Source organism: Heptranchias perlo, chromosome 10, assembly GCF_035084215.1.
Source record: "Heptranchias perlo isolate sHepPer1 chromosome 10, sHepPer1.hap1, whole genome shotgun sequence".
Taxonomy (NCBI): domain Eukaryota; kingdom Metazoa; phylum Chordata; class Chondrichthyes; order Hexanchiformes; family Hexanchidae; genus Heptranchias; species Heptranchias perlo.
In genome coordinates, this window is record NC_090334.1 from 85,263,480 (window position 1) to 85,278,681 (window position 15,202).

Below are 15,202 nucleotides of genomic sequence, written 5' to 3' on the forward strand. Positions count from 1 at the left end.
GAGGGCACATCAGTGAATGGAGGGCACATCAATGAATGGAGGGAATATCAATGAATAGAGGGAATATCAGTGAATGGAGGGAATATCAATGAATGGAGGGAATATCAGTGAATGGAGGGAATATCAATGAATGGAGGGAATATCAGTGAATGAAGGGAATATCAATGAATGGAGGGAATATCAGTGAATGAAGGGAATATCAATGAATGGAGGGAATATCAGTGAATGGAGGGAATATCAGTGAATGAAGGGAATATCAATGAATGGAGGGAATATCAGTGAATGAAGGGAATATCAATGAATGGAGGGAATATCAGTGAATGGAGGGAATATCAATGAATGGAGGGAATATCAGTGAATGGAGGGAATATCAATGAATGGATGGAATATCAGTGAATGGAGGGAATATCAGTGAACAGAGGGAATATCAGTGAATGGAGGGAATATCAGTGAATGGAGGGAATATCAATGAATGGAGGGAATATCAGTGAATGGAGGGAATATCAATGAATGGAGGGAATATCAATGATTGGAGGGAATATCAGTGAATGGAGGGAATATCAATGAATGGAGGGAATATCAGTGAATGGAGGGAATATCAGTGAATGGAGGGAATATCAATGAATGGTGGGAATATCAGTGAATGGAGGGATCCTCAATGAATGGAGGGAATATCAGTGAATGGAGGGAACATCGTTGAATGGAGGGAATATCAGTGAATGGAGGGAATATCAGTGAATGGAGGGAATATGAGTGAATGGAGGGAATATCAATGAATGGATGGAATATCAGTGAATGGAGGGAATACCAGTGAATGGAGGGAATATCAGTGAATGGAGGGAATATCAGTGAATGGAGGGAATATCAATGAATGGAGGGAATATCAGTGAATGGAGGGAATATCAATGAATGGAGGGAATATCAATGAATGGTGGGAATAACAGTGAATGGAGGGAATATCAATGAATGGTGGGAATATCAGTGAATGGAGGGAATATCAGTGAATGGAGGGAATATCAGTGAATGGAGGGAACATCGGTGAATGGAGGGAATAACAATGAATGGAGGGAATATCAATGAATGGAGGGAACATCAATGAATGGAGGAAACATCAATGAATGGAGGAAATATCAGTGAATCGAGGGAACATCAATGAATGGAGGAAACATCCATGAATGGAGGGAATATCATTGAATGGAGGGAACATCAATGAATTGAGGGAATATCAATGAATGGAGGGAATATCAGTGAATGGAGGGAACATCAATGAATGGAGGAAACATCCATGAATGGAGGGAATATCAGTGAATGGAGGGAATATCAGTGAATGAAGGGAATATCAATGAATGGAGGGAATATCAGTGAATGGAGGCAATATCAATGAATGGAGGGATCATCAATGAATGGAGGGAATATCAGTGAATGGAGGGAATATCAATGAATGGAGAGAATATCAGTGAATGGAGGGAATATCAATGAATGGAGAGAATATCAGTGAATGGAGGGAATATCAGTGAATGGAGGGAATATCAATGAATGGAGGGAATATCAGTGAATGGAGGGATCCTCAATGAATGGAGGGAATATCAGTGAATGGAGGGAACATCGTTGAATGGAGGGAATATCAGTGAATGGATGGAATATCAGTGAATGGAGGGAATATCAGTGAATGGAGGGAATATCAGTGAATGGAGGGAATATCAATGAATGGAGGGAATATCAGTGAATGGAGGGAATATCAATGAATGGAGGGAATATCAGTGAATGGAGGCAACATCAATGAATGGAGGGAACATCAATGAATGGAGGGAATATCAGTGAATGGAGGGAATATAAATGAATGGAGAGAATATCAGTGAATGGAGAGAATATCAGTGAATGGAGGGAATATCAGTGAATGGAGGGAATATCAATGAATGGAGGGAATATCAGTGAATGGAGGGAATATCAGTGAATGGAGGGAATATCAATGTATGGAGGGAATATCAATGAATGGAGGAAACATCAATGAATGGAAGAAACATCAATGAATGGAGGGAATATCAGTGAATGGAGGGAATATCAGTGAATGGAGGGAACATCAGTGAATGGAGGGAATATCAATGAATGGAGGGAACATCAATGAATGGAGGGAATATCAGTGAATGGAGGGAATATCAGTGAATGGAAGGAACATAAATGAATGGAGTGAATATCAGTGAATGGAGGGAACATCAATGAATGGAGGGAATATCAGTGAATGGAGGGAATATCAGTGAATGGAGGGAACATCAATGAATGGACTAATCATCAATGAATGGAGGAAATATCAAGGAATGGAGGGAATATCAATGAATGGAGGAAACATCAATGAATGGAGGAAACATCAATGAATGGAGGGAATATCAGTGAATGGAGGGAATATCAGTGAATGGAGGGAATAACAATGAATGGAGGAAACATCAATGAATGGAGGGAACATCAATGAATGGAGGGAACATCAATGAATGGAGGGAATATCAATGAATGGAGGAAACATCAAGGAATGGAGGTAATATCAGTGAATGGAGGGAACATCAATGAATTGAGGGAATATCAGTGAATGGAAGGAACATCAATGAATGGACTAATCATCAATGAATGGAGAAAGCATCAATGAATGGAGGGAATATCAGTGAATGGAAGGAACATCAATGAATGGACTAATCATCAATGAATGGAGAAAGCATCAACAAATGGAGGGAATATCAGTGAATGGAGGGAACATCAATGAATGGACGAATGATCAATGAATGGAGGAAACATCAATGAAGGGAGGGAATATCAATGAATGGAGGGAACATCAATGAATGGAGGGAATATCAGTGAATGGAGGGAACATCAATGAATGGACTAATCATCAATGAATGGAGGGAATATCAGTGAATGGAGGGAATATCAGTGAATGGAGGGAATATCAGTGAATGGAGGGAACATCAGTGAATGGAGGGAACATCAGTGAATGGACGAATCATCAATGAATGGAGGAAACATCAATGAATGGAGGGAACATCAATGAATGGAGGGAATATCAATGAATGGAGGAAACATCAATGAATGGAGGGAACATCAATGAATGGAGGGAATATCAGTGAATGGGGGGAACATCAATGAACGGAGGGAATATCAGTGAATGTCGGGAACTTCAATGAATGGAGGGAATATCAGTGAATGGAGGGAACATCAATGAATGGACGAATCATCAATGAATGGAGGAAACATCAATGAAGGGAGGGAATATCAATGAATGGAGGGAACATCAATGAATGGAGGGAATATCAGTGAATGGAGGGAACATCAGTCAATGGAATAATCATCAATGAATGGAGGAAACATCAAGGAATGGAGGGAATATCAATGAATGGAGGGAACATCAATGAATGGAGGGAACATCAATGAATGGAGGGAACATCAATGAATGGAGGAAACATCAATGAATGGAAGGAATATCAATGAATGGACTAATCATCAATGAATGGAGGGAACATCAATGAATGGAGGGACTATCAGTGAATGGAGGGAATATCAATGAATGGAGGAAACATCAATGAATGGAGGGAACATCAATGAATGGACTAATCATCAATGAATGGAGGGAACATCAATGAATGGAGGGACTATCAGTGAATGGAGGGAATATCAGTGAATGGAGGGAATATCAATGAATGGAGGGAATATCAATGAATGGTGGGAATAACAGTGAATGGGAGAATATCAGTGAATGGAGGGAATATCAGTGAATGGAGGGAATATCAGTGAATGGAGGGAACATCGGTGAATGGAGGGAATATCAATGAATGGAGAGAATATCAATGAATGGAGGGAACATCAATGAATGGAGGGAATATCAGTGAATGGAGGGAACATCAATGAATGGAGGGAACATCAATGAATGGACTCATCATCAATGAATGGAGGAAACATCCATGAATGGAGGGAATATCAGTGAATGGAGGGAATATCACTGAATGGAGGGCACATCAGTGAATGGAGGGCACATCAATGAATGTAGGAAACATCAATGAATGGAGGGAATGTCAGTGAATGGAGGGAATATCAATGAATGGAGGGAATATCAATTAATGGAGGGAATATCAATGAATGGAGGGAATATCAGTGAATGGAGGGAATATCAATGAATGGATGGAATATCAGTGAATGGAGGGAATATCAGTGAATGGAGGGAATATCAGTGAATGAAGGGAATATCAATGAATGGAGGGAATATCAGTGAATGGAGGCAACATCAATGAATGGAGGGAACATCAATGAATGGAGGGATTATCAATGAATGGAGAGAATATCAGTGAATGGAGGGAATATCAATGAAAGGAGGGAATATCAGTGAATGGAGGGAATATCAGTGAATGGAGGGAATATCAGTGAATGTAGGGAATATCAATGAATGGAGGGATCCTCAATGAATGGAGGGAATATCAGTGAATGGAGAGAACATCGTTGAATGGAGGGAATATCTGTGAATGGAGGGATCCTCAATGAATGGAGGGAATATCAGTGAATGGAGGGAATATCAGTGAATGGAGGGAATATCAGTGAATGGAGGGAATATCAGTGAATGGAGGGAATATCAGTGAATGGAGGGAATATCAATGAATGGAGGGAATATCAGTGAATGGAGGGAATATCAGTGAATGGAGGGAATATCAGTGAATGGGAGAATATCAGTGAATGCAGGGAATATCAGTGAATGGAGGGAATATCAGTGAATGGAGGGAACATCAGTGAATGGAGGGAATATCAATGAATGGAGGATACAACAATGTATGGAGGGAATATCAGTGAATGGAGGGAATATCAGTGAATGGAAGGAACACAAATGAATGGAGTGAATATCAGTGAATGGAGGGAACATCAATGAATGGAGGGAATATCAGTGAATGGAGGGAATATCAGTGAATGGAGGGAACATCAATGAATGGAGGAAACATCAATGAATGGAGGAAATATCAAGGAATGGAGGGAATATCAATGAATGGAGGAAACATCAATGAATGGAGGAAACATCAATGAATGGAGGGAATATCAGTGAATGGAGGGAATATCAGTGAATGGAGGGAATAACAATGAATGGAGGAAACATCAATGAATGGAGGGAACATCAATGAATGGAGGGAACATCAATGAATGGAGGGAATATCAATGAATGGAGGAAACATCAAGGAATGGAGGTAATATCAGTGAATGGAGGGAACATCAATGAATTGAGGGAATATCAGTGAATGGAAGGAACATCAATGAATGGACTCATCATCAATGAATGGAGAAAGCATCAATGAATGGAGGGAATATCAGTGAATGGAGGGAACATCAATGAATGGACGAATGATCAATGAATGGAGGAAACATCAATGAAGGGAGGGAATATCAATGAATGGAGGGAACATCAATGAATGGAGGGAATATCAGTGACTGGAGGGAACATCAATGAATGGACTAATCATCAATGAATGGAGGGAATATCAGTGAATGGAGGGAATATCAGTGAATGGAGGGAATATCAGTGAATGGAGGGAACATCAGTGAATGGAGGGAACATCAATGAATGGAGGAAACATCAATGAATGGAGGGAACATCAATGAATGGAGGGAATATCAGTGAATGGAGGGAATATCAGTGAATGGAGGGAACATCAGTGAATGGAGGGAACATCAATGAATGGAGGGAATATCAATGAATGGAGGAAACATCAATGAATGGAGGGAACATCAATGAATGGAGGGAATATCAGTGAATGGGGGGAACATCAATGAATGGAGAAAGCATCAATGAATGGAGGGAATATCAGTGAATGGAGGGAACATCAATGAATGGACGAATCATCAATGAATGGAGGAAACATCAATGAAGGGAGGGAATATCAATGAATGGAGGGAACATCAATGAATGGAGGGAATATCAGTGAATGGAGGGAACATCAGTCAATGGACTAATCATCAATGAATGGAGGAAACATCAAGGAATGGAGGGAATATCAATGAATGGAGGGAACATCAATGAATGGAGGGAACATCAATGAATGGAGGGAACATCAATGAATGGAGGAAACATCAATGAATGGAAGGAATATCAATGAATGGACTAATCATCAATGAATGGAGGGAACATCAATGAATGGAGGGACTATCAGTGAATGGAGGGAATATCAATGAATGGAGGAAACATCAATGAATGGAGGGAACATCAATGAATGGACTAATCATCAATGAATGGACGGAACATCAATGAATGGAGGGACTATCAGTGAATGGAGGGAATATCAGTGAATGGAGGGAATATCAATGAATGGAGGGAATATCAATGAATGGTGGGAATAACAGTGAATGGGAGAATATCAGTGAATGGAGGGAATATCAGTGAATGGAGGGAATATCAGTGAATGGAGGGAACATCGGTGAATGGAGGGAATATCAATGAATGGAGGGAATATCAATGAATGGAGGGAACATCAATGAATGGAGGGAATATCAGTGAATGGAGGGAATATCAGTGAATGGAGGGAACATCAATGAATGGAGGGAACATCAATGAATGGACTCATCATCAATGAATGGAGGAAACATCCATGAATGGAGGGAATATCAGTGAATGGAAGGAATATCACTGAATGGAGGGCACATCAGTGAATGGAGGGCACATCAATGAATGGAGGAAACATCAATGAATGGAGGGAATATCAATGAATGGAGGAAACATCAATGAATGGAGGGAATATCAATGAATGGAGGGAACATCAATGAATGGAGGGAATATCAATGAATGGAGGGAATATCAATGAATGGAGGGAATATCAGTGAATGGAGGGAATATCAATGAATGGATGGAATATCAGTGAATGGAGGGAATATCAGTGAATGGAGGGAATATCAATGAATGGAGGGAATATCAGTGAATGGAGGCAACATCAATGAATGGAGGGAACATCAATGAATGGAGGGAATATCAGTGAATGGAGGGAATATCAATGAATGGAGAGAATATCAGTGAATGGAGGGAATATCAATGAATGGAGGGAATATCAGTGAATGGAGGGAATATCAGTGAATGGAGGGAATATCAATGAATGGAGGGAATATCAGTGATTGGAGGGATCCGCAATGAATGGAGGGAATATCAGTGAATGGAGAGAACATCGTTGAATGGAGGGAATATCAGTGAATGGAGGGATCCTCAATGAATGGAGGGAATATCAGTGAATGGAGGGAATATCAGTGAATGGAGGGAATATCAGTGAATGGAGGGAATATCAATGAATGGATGGAATATCAGTGAATGGAGGGAATATCAGTGAATGGAGGGAATATCAGTGAATGGAGGGAATATCAATGAATGGAGGGAATATCAGTGAATGGAGGGAATATCAATGAATGGAGGGAATATCAGTCAATGGAGGCAACATCAATGAATGGAGGGAACATCAATGAATGGAGGGAATATCAGTGAATGGAGGCAACATCAATGAATGGAGGGAACATCAATGAATGGAGGGAATATCAGTGAATGGAGGGAATATCAGTGAATGGAGGGAATATCAGTGAATGGAGGGAATATCAGTGAATGGAGGGAACATCAGTGAATGGAGGGAACATCAATGAATGGAGGAAACATCAATGAATGGAGGGAACATCAATGAATGGAGGGAATATCAGTGAATGGAGGGAATATCAGTGAATGGAGGGAACATCAGTGAATGGAGGGAACATCAATGAATGGAGGGAATATCAATGAATGGAGGAAACATCAATGAATGGAGGGAACATCAATGAATGGAGGGAATATCAGTGAATGGGGGGAACATCAATGAATGGAGAAAGCATCAATGAATGGAGGGAATATCAGTGAATGGAGGGAACATCAATGAATGGACGAATCATCAATGAATGGAGGAAACATCAATGAAGGGAGGGAATATCAATGAATGGAGGGAACATCAATGAATGGAGGGAATATCAGTGAATGGAGGGAACATCAGTCAATGGACTAATCATCAATGAATGGAGGAAACATCAAGGAATGGAGGGAATATCAATGAATGGAGGGAACATCAATGAATGGAGGGAACATCAATGAATGGAGGGAACATCAATGAATGGAGGAAACATCAATGAATGGAAGGAATATCAATGAATGGACTAATCATCAATGAATGGAGGGAATATCAATGAATGGAGGGACTATCAGTGAATGGAGGGAATATCAATGAATGGAGGAAACATCAATGAATGGAGGGAACATCAATGAATGGACTAATCATCAATGAATGGACGGAACATCAATGAATGGAGGGACTATCAGTGAATGGAGGGAATATCAATGAATGGAGGGAATATCAATGAATGGAGGGAATAACAGTGAATGGGAGAATATCAGTGAATGGAGGGAATATCAGTGAATGGAGGGAATATCAGTGAATGGAGGGAACATCGGTGAATGGAGGGAATATCAATGAATGGAGGGAATATCAATGAATGGAGGGAACATCAATGAATGGAGGGAATATCAGTGAATGGAGGGAATATCAGTGAATGGAGGGAACATCAATGAATGGAGGGAACATCAATGAATGGACTCATCATCAATGAATGGAGGAAACATCCATGAATGGAGGGAATATCAGTGAATGGAGGGAATATCACTGAATGGAGGGCACATCAGTGAATGGAGGGCACATCAATGAATGGAGGAAACATCAATGAATGGAGGGAATATCAATGAATGGAGGAAACATCAATGAATGGAGGGAATATCAATGAATGGAGGGAACATCAATGAATGGAGGGAATATCAATGAATGGAGGGAATATCAATGAATGGAGGGAATATCAGTGAATGGAGGGAATATCAATGAATGGATGGAATATCAGTGAATGGAGGGAATATCAGTGAATGGAGGGAATATCAATGAATGGAGGGAATATCAGTGAATGGAGGCAACATCAATGAATGGAGGGAACATCAATGAATGGAGGGAATATCAGTGAATGGAGGGAATATCAATGAATGGAGAGAATATCAGTGAATGGAGGGAATATCAATGAATGGAGGGAATATCAGTGAATGGAGGGAATATCAGTGAATGGAGGGAATATCAATGAATGGAGGGAATATCAGTGATTGGAGGGATCCGCAATGAATGGAGGGAATATCAGTGAATGGAGAGAACATCGTTGAATGGAGGGAATATCAGTGAATGGAGGGATCCTCAATGAATGGAGGGAATATCAGTGAATGGAGGGAATATCAGTGAATGGAGGGAATATCAATGAATGGATGGAATATCAGTGAATGGAGGGAATATCAGTGAATGGAGGGAATATCAGTGAATGGAGGGAATATCAATGAATGGAGGGAATATCAGTGAATGGAGGGAATATCAATGAATGGAGGGAATATCAGTCAATGGAGGCAACATCAATGAATGGAGGGAACATCAATGAATGGAGGGAATATCAGTGAATGGAGGGAATATCAATGAATGGAGAGAATATCAGTGAATGGAGGGAATATCAGTGAATGGAGGAAACATCAATGAATGGAGGGAATATCAGTGAATGGAGGCAACATCAATGAATGGAGGGAACATCAAGGAATGGAGGGAATATCAGTGAATGGAGGGAATATCAATGAATGGAGAGAATATCAGTGAATGGAGGGAATATCAGTGAATGGAGGGAATATGAATGAATGGACTAATCATCAATGAATGCAGGGAACATCAATGAATGGAGGGACTATCAGTGAATGGAGAGAATATCAGTGAATGGAGGGAATATCAGTGAATGGAGGAAACATCAATGAATGGAGGGAATATCAGTGAATGGAGGGAACATCAATCAATGGACTAATCATCAATGAATGGAGGAAACATCAAGGAATGGAGGGAATATCAGTGAATGGAGGGAACATCAATGAATGGACGAATGATCAATGAATGGAGGAAACATCAATGAAGGGAGGGAATATCAATGAATGGAGGGAATATCAGTGAATGGAGGGAACATCAATGAATGGACTAATCATCAATGAATGGAGGGAATATCAGTGAATGGAGGGAATATCAGTGAATGGAGGGAATATCAATGAATGGAGGGAACATCAATGAATGGAGGAAACATCAATGAATGGAAGCAATATCAATGAATGGACTAATCATCAATGAATGGAGGGAACATCAATGAATGGAGGGACTATCAGTGAATGGAGGGAATATCAATGAATGGAGGAAACATCAATGAATGGAGGGAACATCAATGAATGGACTAATCATCAATGAATGGAGGGAACATCAATGAATGGAGGGACTATCAGTGAATGGAGGGAATATCAGTGAATGGAGGGAATATCAATGAATGGAGGGAATATCAATGAATGGTGGGAATAACAGTGAATGGGAGAATATCAGTGAATGGAGGGAATATCAGTGAATGGAGGGAATATCAGTGAATGGAGGGAACATCGGTGAATGGAGGGAATATCAATGAATGGAGGGATTATCAATGAATGGAGGGAACATCAATGAATGGAGGGAATATCAGTGAATGGAGGGAATATCAGTGAATGGAGGGAACATCAATGAATGGAGGGAACATCAATGAATGGACTCATCATCAATGAATGGAGGAAACATCCATGAATGGAGGGAATATCAGTGAATGGAGGGAATATCACTGAATGGAGGGCACATCAATGAATGGAGGGAATGTCAGTGAATGGAGGGAATATCAATGAATGGAGGGAATATCAATGAATGGAGGGTATATCAATGAATGGAGGGAATATCAATGAATGGAGGGAATATCAATGAATGGAGGGAATATCAGTGAATGGAGGGAATATCACTGAATGGAGGGCACATCAATGAATGGAGGAAACATCAGTGAATGGAGGGAATATCAGTGAATGGAGGGAATATCAATGAATGGAGGGAATATCAATGAATGGAGGGAATATCAATGAATGGAGGGAATATCAATGAATGGAGGGAATATCAATGAATGGAGGGAATATCAGTGAATGGAGGGAATATCAATGAATGGATGGAATATCAGTGAATGGAGGGAATATCAGTGAATGGAGGGAATATCAGTGAATGAAGGGAATATCAATGAATGGAGGGAATATCAGTGAATGGAGGCAACATCAATGAATGGAGGGAACATCAATGAATGGAGGGAATATCAGTGAATGGAGGGAATATCAATGAATGGAGAGAATATCAGTGAATGGAGGGAATATCAATGAATGGAGGGAATATCAGTGAATGGAGGGAATATCAGTGAATGGAGGGAATATCAATGAATGGAGGGAATATCAGTGAATGGAGGGATCCTCAATGAATGGAGGGAATATCAGTGAATGGAGAGAACATCGTTGAATGGAGGGAATATCAGTGAATGGAGGGATCCTCAATGAATGGAGGGAATATCAGTGAATGGAGGGAATATCAGTGAATGGAGGGAATATCAGTGAATGGAGGGAATATCAATGAATGGATGGAATATCAGTGAATGGAGGGAATATCAGTGAATGGAGGGAATATCAGTGAATGGAGGGAATATCAATGAATGGAGGGAATATCAGTGAATGGAGGGAATATCAGTGAATGGAGGGAATATCAATGAATGGAGGGAATATCAGTGAATGGAGGCAACATCAATGAATGGAGGGAATATCAATGTATGGAGGGAATATCAATGAATGGAGGAAACATCATTGAATGGAGGGAATATCAGTGAATGGAGGGATCCTCAATGAATGGAGGGAATATCAATGAATGGAGGAAACATCAATGAATGGAGGAAACATCAATGAATGGAGGGAATATCAATGAATGGAGGGAATATCAATGAATGGAGGGAATATCAGTGAATGGAGGGAATATCAGTGAATGGAGGGAACATCAATGAATGGAGGGAACATCAATGAATGGAGGGAATATCAGTGAATGGAGAGAATATCAGTGAATGGAGGGATCCTCAATGAATGGAGGGAATATCAGTGAATGGAGGGATCCTCAATGAATGGAGGGAGTATCAGTGAATGGAGGGAACATCAATGAATGGAGGGAATATCAGTGAATGGAGGGAACATCAATGAATGGAGGGAACATCAATGAATGGAGGGAATATCAATGAATGGAGGGAACATTAATGAATGGAGGGAACATCAATGAATGGAGGGAACATCAATGAATGGAGGAAACATCAATGAATGGAGGGAATATCAATGAATGGAGGGAACATCAATGAATGGAGGGAACATCAATGAATGGAGGAAACATCAATGAATGGAGGGAATATCAATGAATGGAGGGAACATCAATGAATGGAGAGAATATCAATGAATGGAGGGAACATCAATGAATGGGGGGAACATTAATCAATGGTAAAATCATCGGTGAATAAAAGAAACAGAATGAAGAGAATAACCACCAATAAATGGAAGAATTATCAAAGAATGGAGGAATCATCAATTGTTTGAAGAAATGAAAGAATGGGTGGGTGAGAAGGACTTCGTACAACAGATGTCGATGATGACTCCTGTGTGCGGTCAGCATTGTCCTACCGTGCTGTGCTGTGTATCAGCACTTCTTAGATACGGGCAGGGACCTGCGCAGTAATTTGCGTAGTATCCTTTGGGCTCGTGGATCCATTTCCATCGCAGGTCCTGTCGGAAGTCGATGTAGAGAGGACGCACACAACAATTATCTTCGTAATTCCTGGCAAGAATAAAATAAACAATGAGTGAAGCGAGTTTTTAGCATTTCCTTTCCTGGGCCTCTAACATGTTGATTGGTGGATAGAAGTTTGAGTCTTTTGAAGAGCTTCTCACAGGATGTTTGGGGTGTTCTGGGTGAACCTCACACCCATTTAACCATCGTTTCGGCATCGATTTTAAAATTCTCATCCTTGTTTTCAAATCCCTCCGTGGCCTCACTCCCCTCCCTATCTCTGTAACCTCCTCCAGCTCTGCAACCCTCCGAGATCTCTGCGCTCCTCCAATTCTGGCCTCTTGTCCATCCCCGATTTTAATCGCTCCACCATTGGCGGCCGTGCCTTCAGCTGCCTGGGCCCCAAGCTCTGGAATTCCCTCCCTAAACCTCTCCGCCTCTCTCTTTCTCCTTTAAAACCTACCTCTTTGACCAAGCTTTTGATCACCTTACGTCTCCTTATGTGGCTCGGTGTATAATTTTGTTTGATAATCGCTCCTGTGAAGCTCCTTGGGACATTTTGCTACATTAAAGACGTTCTATAATTGCAAATTGTTGTTGTGTGGAAACAGTAGGGGCGATTTTAACCCTATCCACTTGCCGTAAACCCAGGATGAGCAGGAGTAACCCACAGGAAAGTTTCGAGTGCCCCTGCCCTGGGCTTCTCCCATCTCCCCTGATCGTGAAACGCTCCGAAACCCAGGTACTGTTCCTTTGTCCCGCTGATTTTGCATGGGAAACGGACTGAGGCTATAGAATCATAGCATCTTACAGCATAAGAAGGAGGCCATTCGGCCCTATCCTGCCTGTGCCGGCTCTTTGAAAGAGCAATCCAATTAGTTCCCCTACTGCATCAATATGATATTTCTCCATTTTCCCGCAGCAGCCCTCGTTCCCCGAGTGAGATCGGTCGTTTACAGAAGGTCCCTGCAGAATTCTGGGCAGTGTCGTGAGGTGAGCTCACTGCTGAATGGGTTTGGCCTTGCTGCACGCTCACTCTGTGAAGAATCCTCGTGTGGGGCCTAGAAGTGATGCTGATCCCACCCACTCTGTCCTCGAGCTCTGTGTATTCACATGAACCCACTTTACTGTTGGCCCACTGTGCAGCATTTGAACTACAGCAACTTCTCAACCTTCGACAGATATCATGATGACTCTGCTGCACTGGCTGGTTCTGGGCGCTTCCAGGCCCTGTTCCTCATCCCTGACACTGCCCCTCCGTATCCTTTCCTGAACCTCCTGACTCTTTTTATCGGCCCCTTAAACCGTGTGTGCATCTTCGCGCATTATGGCCAATCATTAAAAGAAAGAACTTCCATTTATATAGTACCTTTGACGACCTCAGGACATCCTAAAGCGCTTTACAGCCAATGAAGTGCTTTTTCAAGTGTAGTCGCTGTTGTAATGAAGGAAACACGGCAGCCAATTTGCGCACAGCAAGATCCCACAAGCAGCAATGAGATAAATGACCAGATAATCTGTTCTGGTGATGTTGGTTGATGGATAAATATTGGCCAGGACACTGGGGAGAACTCCCCTGCTCTTCTTCAAATAGTGGCCGTGGGATCTTTTACGTCCACCTGCCTCGGATTAATGTCCCATCGGAAACGGCACCTCCGACAGTGCAGCACTCCCTCAGTACTACACTGGGAGTGTCAGCCTGGATTGTGGGCACAAGTCTCTGGAGTGGGATTTGAACCAATCAATGAAAATATTAACACTGGGCAGTGGTGTTCGGGGCAGTGAGTGAAGGTGCGAATGGGTCCTACCTGAAGCAATAAGCTGTATCCAGGGCTCGCTTCTTTCTGTGGCTCTGCTGTTGGTCGTCTAGCCGGTGTGGAGGTAACACCATGAGAATAAGGTGGGGGTTAGTGGGCCCGAGGTGGCTCAGCTTCTGCTTCTTGCGTTTCTGGAGTCTCCCCAGATCGCCCCTCTCTGAGAATTCATAATCATCGATTCCTTCAGAGAAGAAAGAGAAATCACAGGTTAATATATCGATTCAGTGTGGGCGGGGTCAGGAAAAGGGTCGACAAGACAGTCTCTTTCTAATAAATCAACTCCCACCTCCCCACCATATCCTTCAATCCCCACCTCCCCACCATATCCATCAACCCCACCTCCCCACCATATCCATCAACCCCACCTCCCCACCATATCCTTCAACCCCCACCTCCCCACCATATCCATCAACCCCACCTCCCCACCATATCCTTCAACCCCACCTCCCCACCATATCCATCAACCCCCACCTCTCCACCATATCCCTCAACCCCCACCTCCCCACCATATCCTTCAACCCCACCTCCCCACCATATCCATCAACCCCCACCTCTCCACCATATCCCTCAACCCCACCTCCCCACCATATCCCTCAACCCCCACCTCCCCACCATATCCTTCAACCCCACCTCTCCACCATATCCCTCAACCCCACCTCCCCACCATATCCCTCAACC

The 15,202-nt window shown here is 42.0% G+C and overlaps 1 protein-coding gene across 1 annotated transcript in view; it reads right to left on the bottom strand.

Annotated features, from left to right (window-relative positions):
- tgfb3 (transforming growth factor, beta 3) overlaps window positions 1–15,202 on the bottom strand; it is a 120,511-nt gene that overhangs the window by 56,262 nt on the left and 49,047 nt on the right. The window contains exons 5-6 of the mRNA XM_067992134.1: window positions 14,516–14,705; window positions 12,602–12,755 (exon numbers count right to left, since the gene is read on the bottom strand). Coding sequence (XP_067848235.1) covers window positions 12,602–12,755; window positions 14,516–14,705 — 344 coding nt within the window. The remainder of the gene's footprint in view (window positions 1–12,601; window positions 12,756–14,515; window positions 14,706–15,202) is intronic.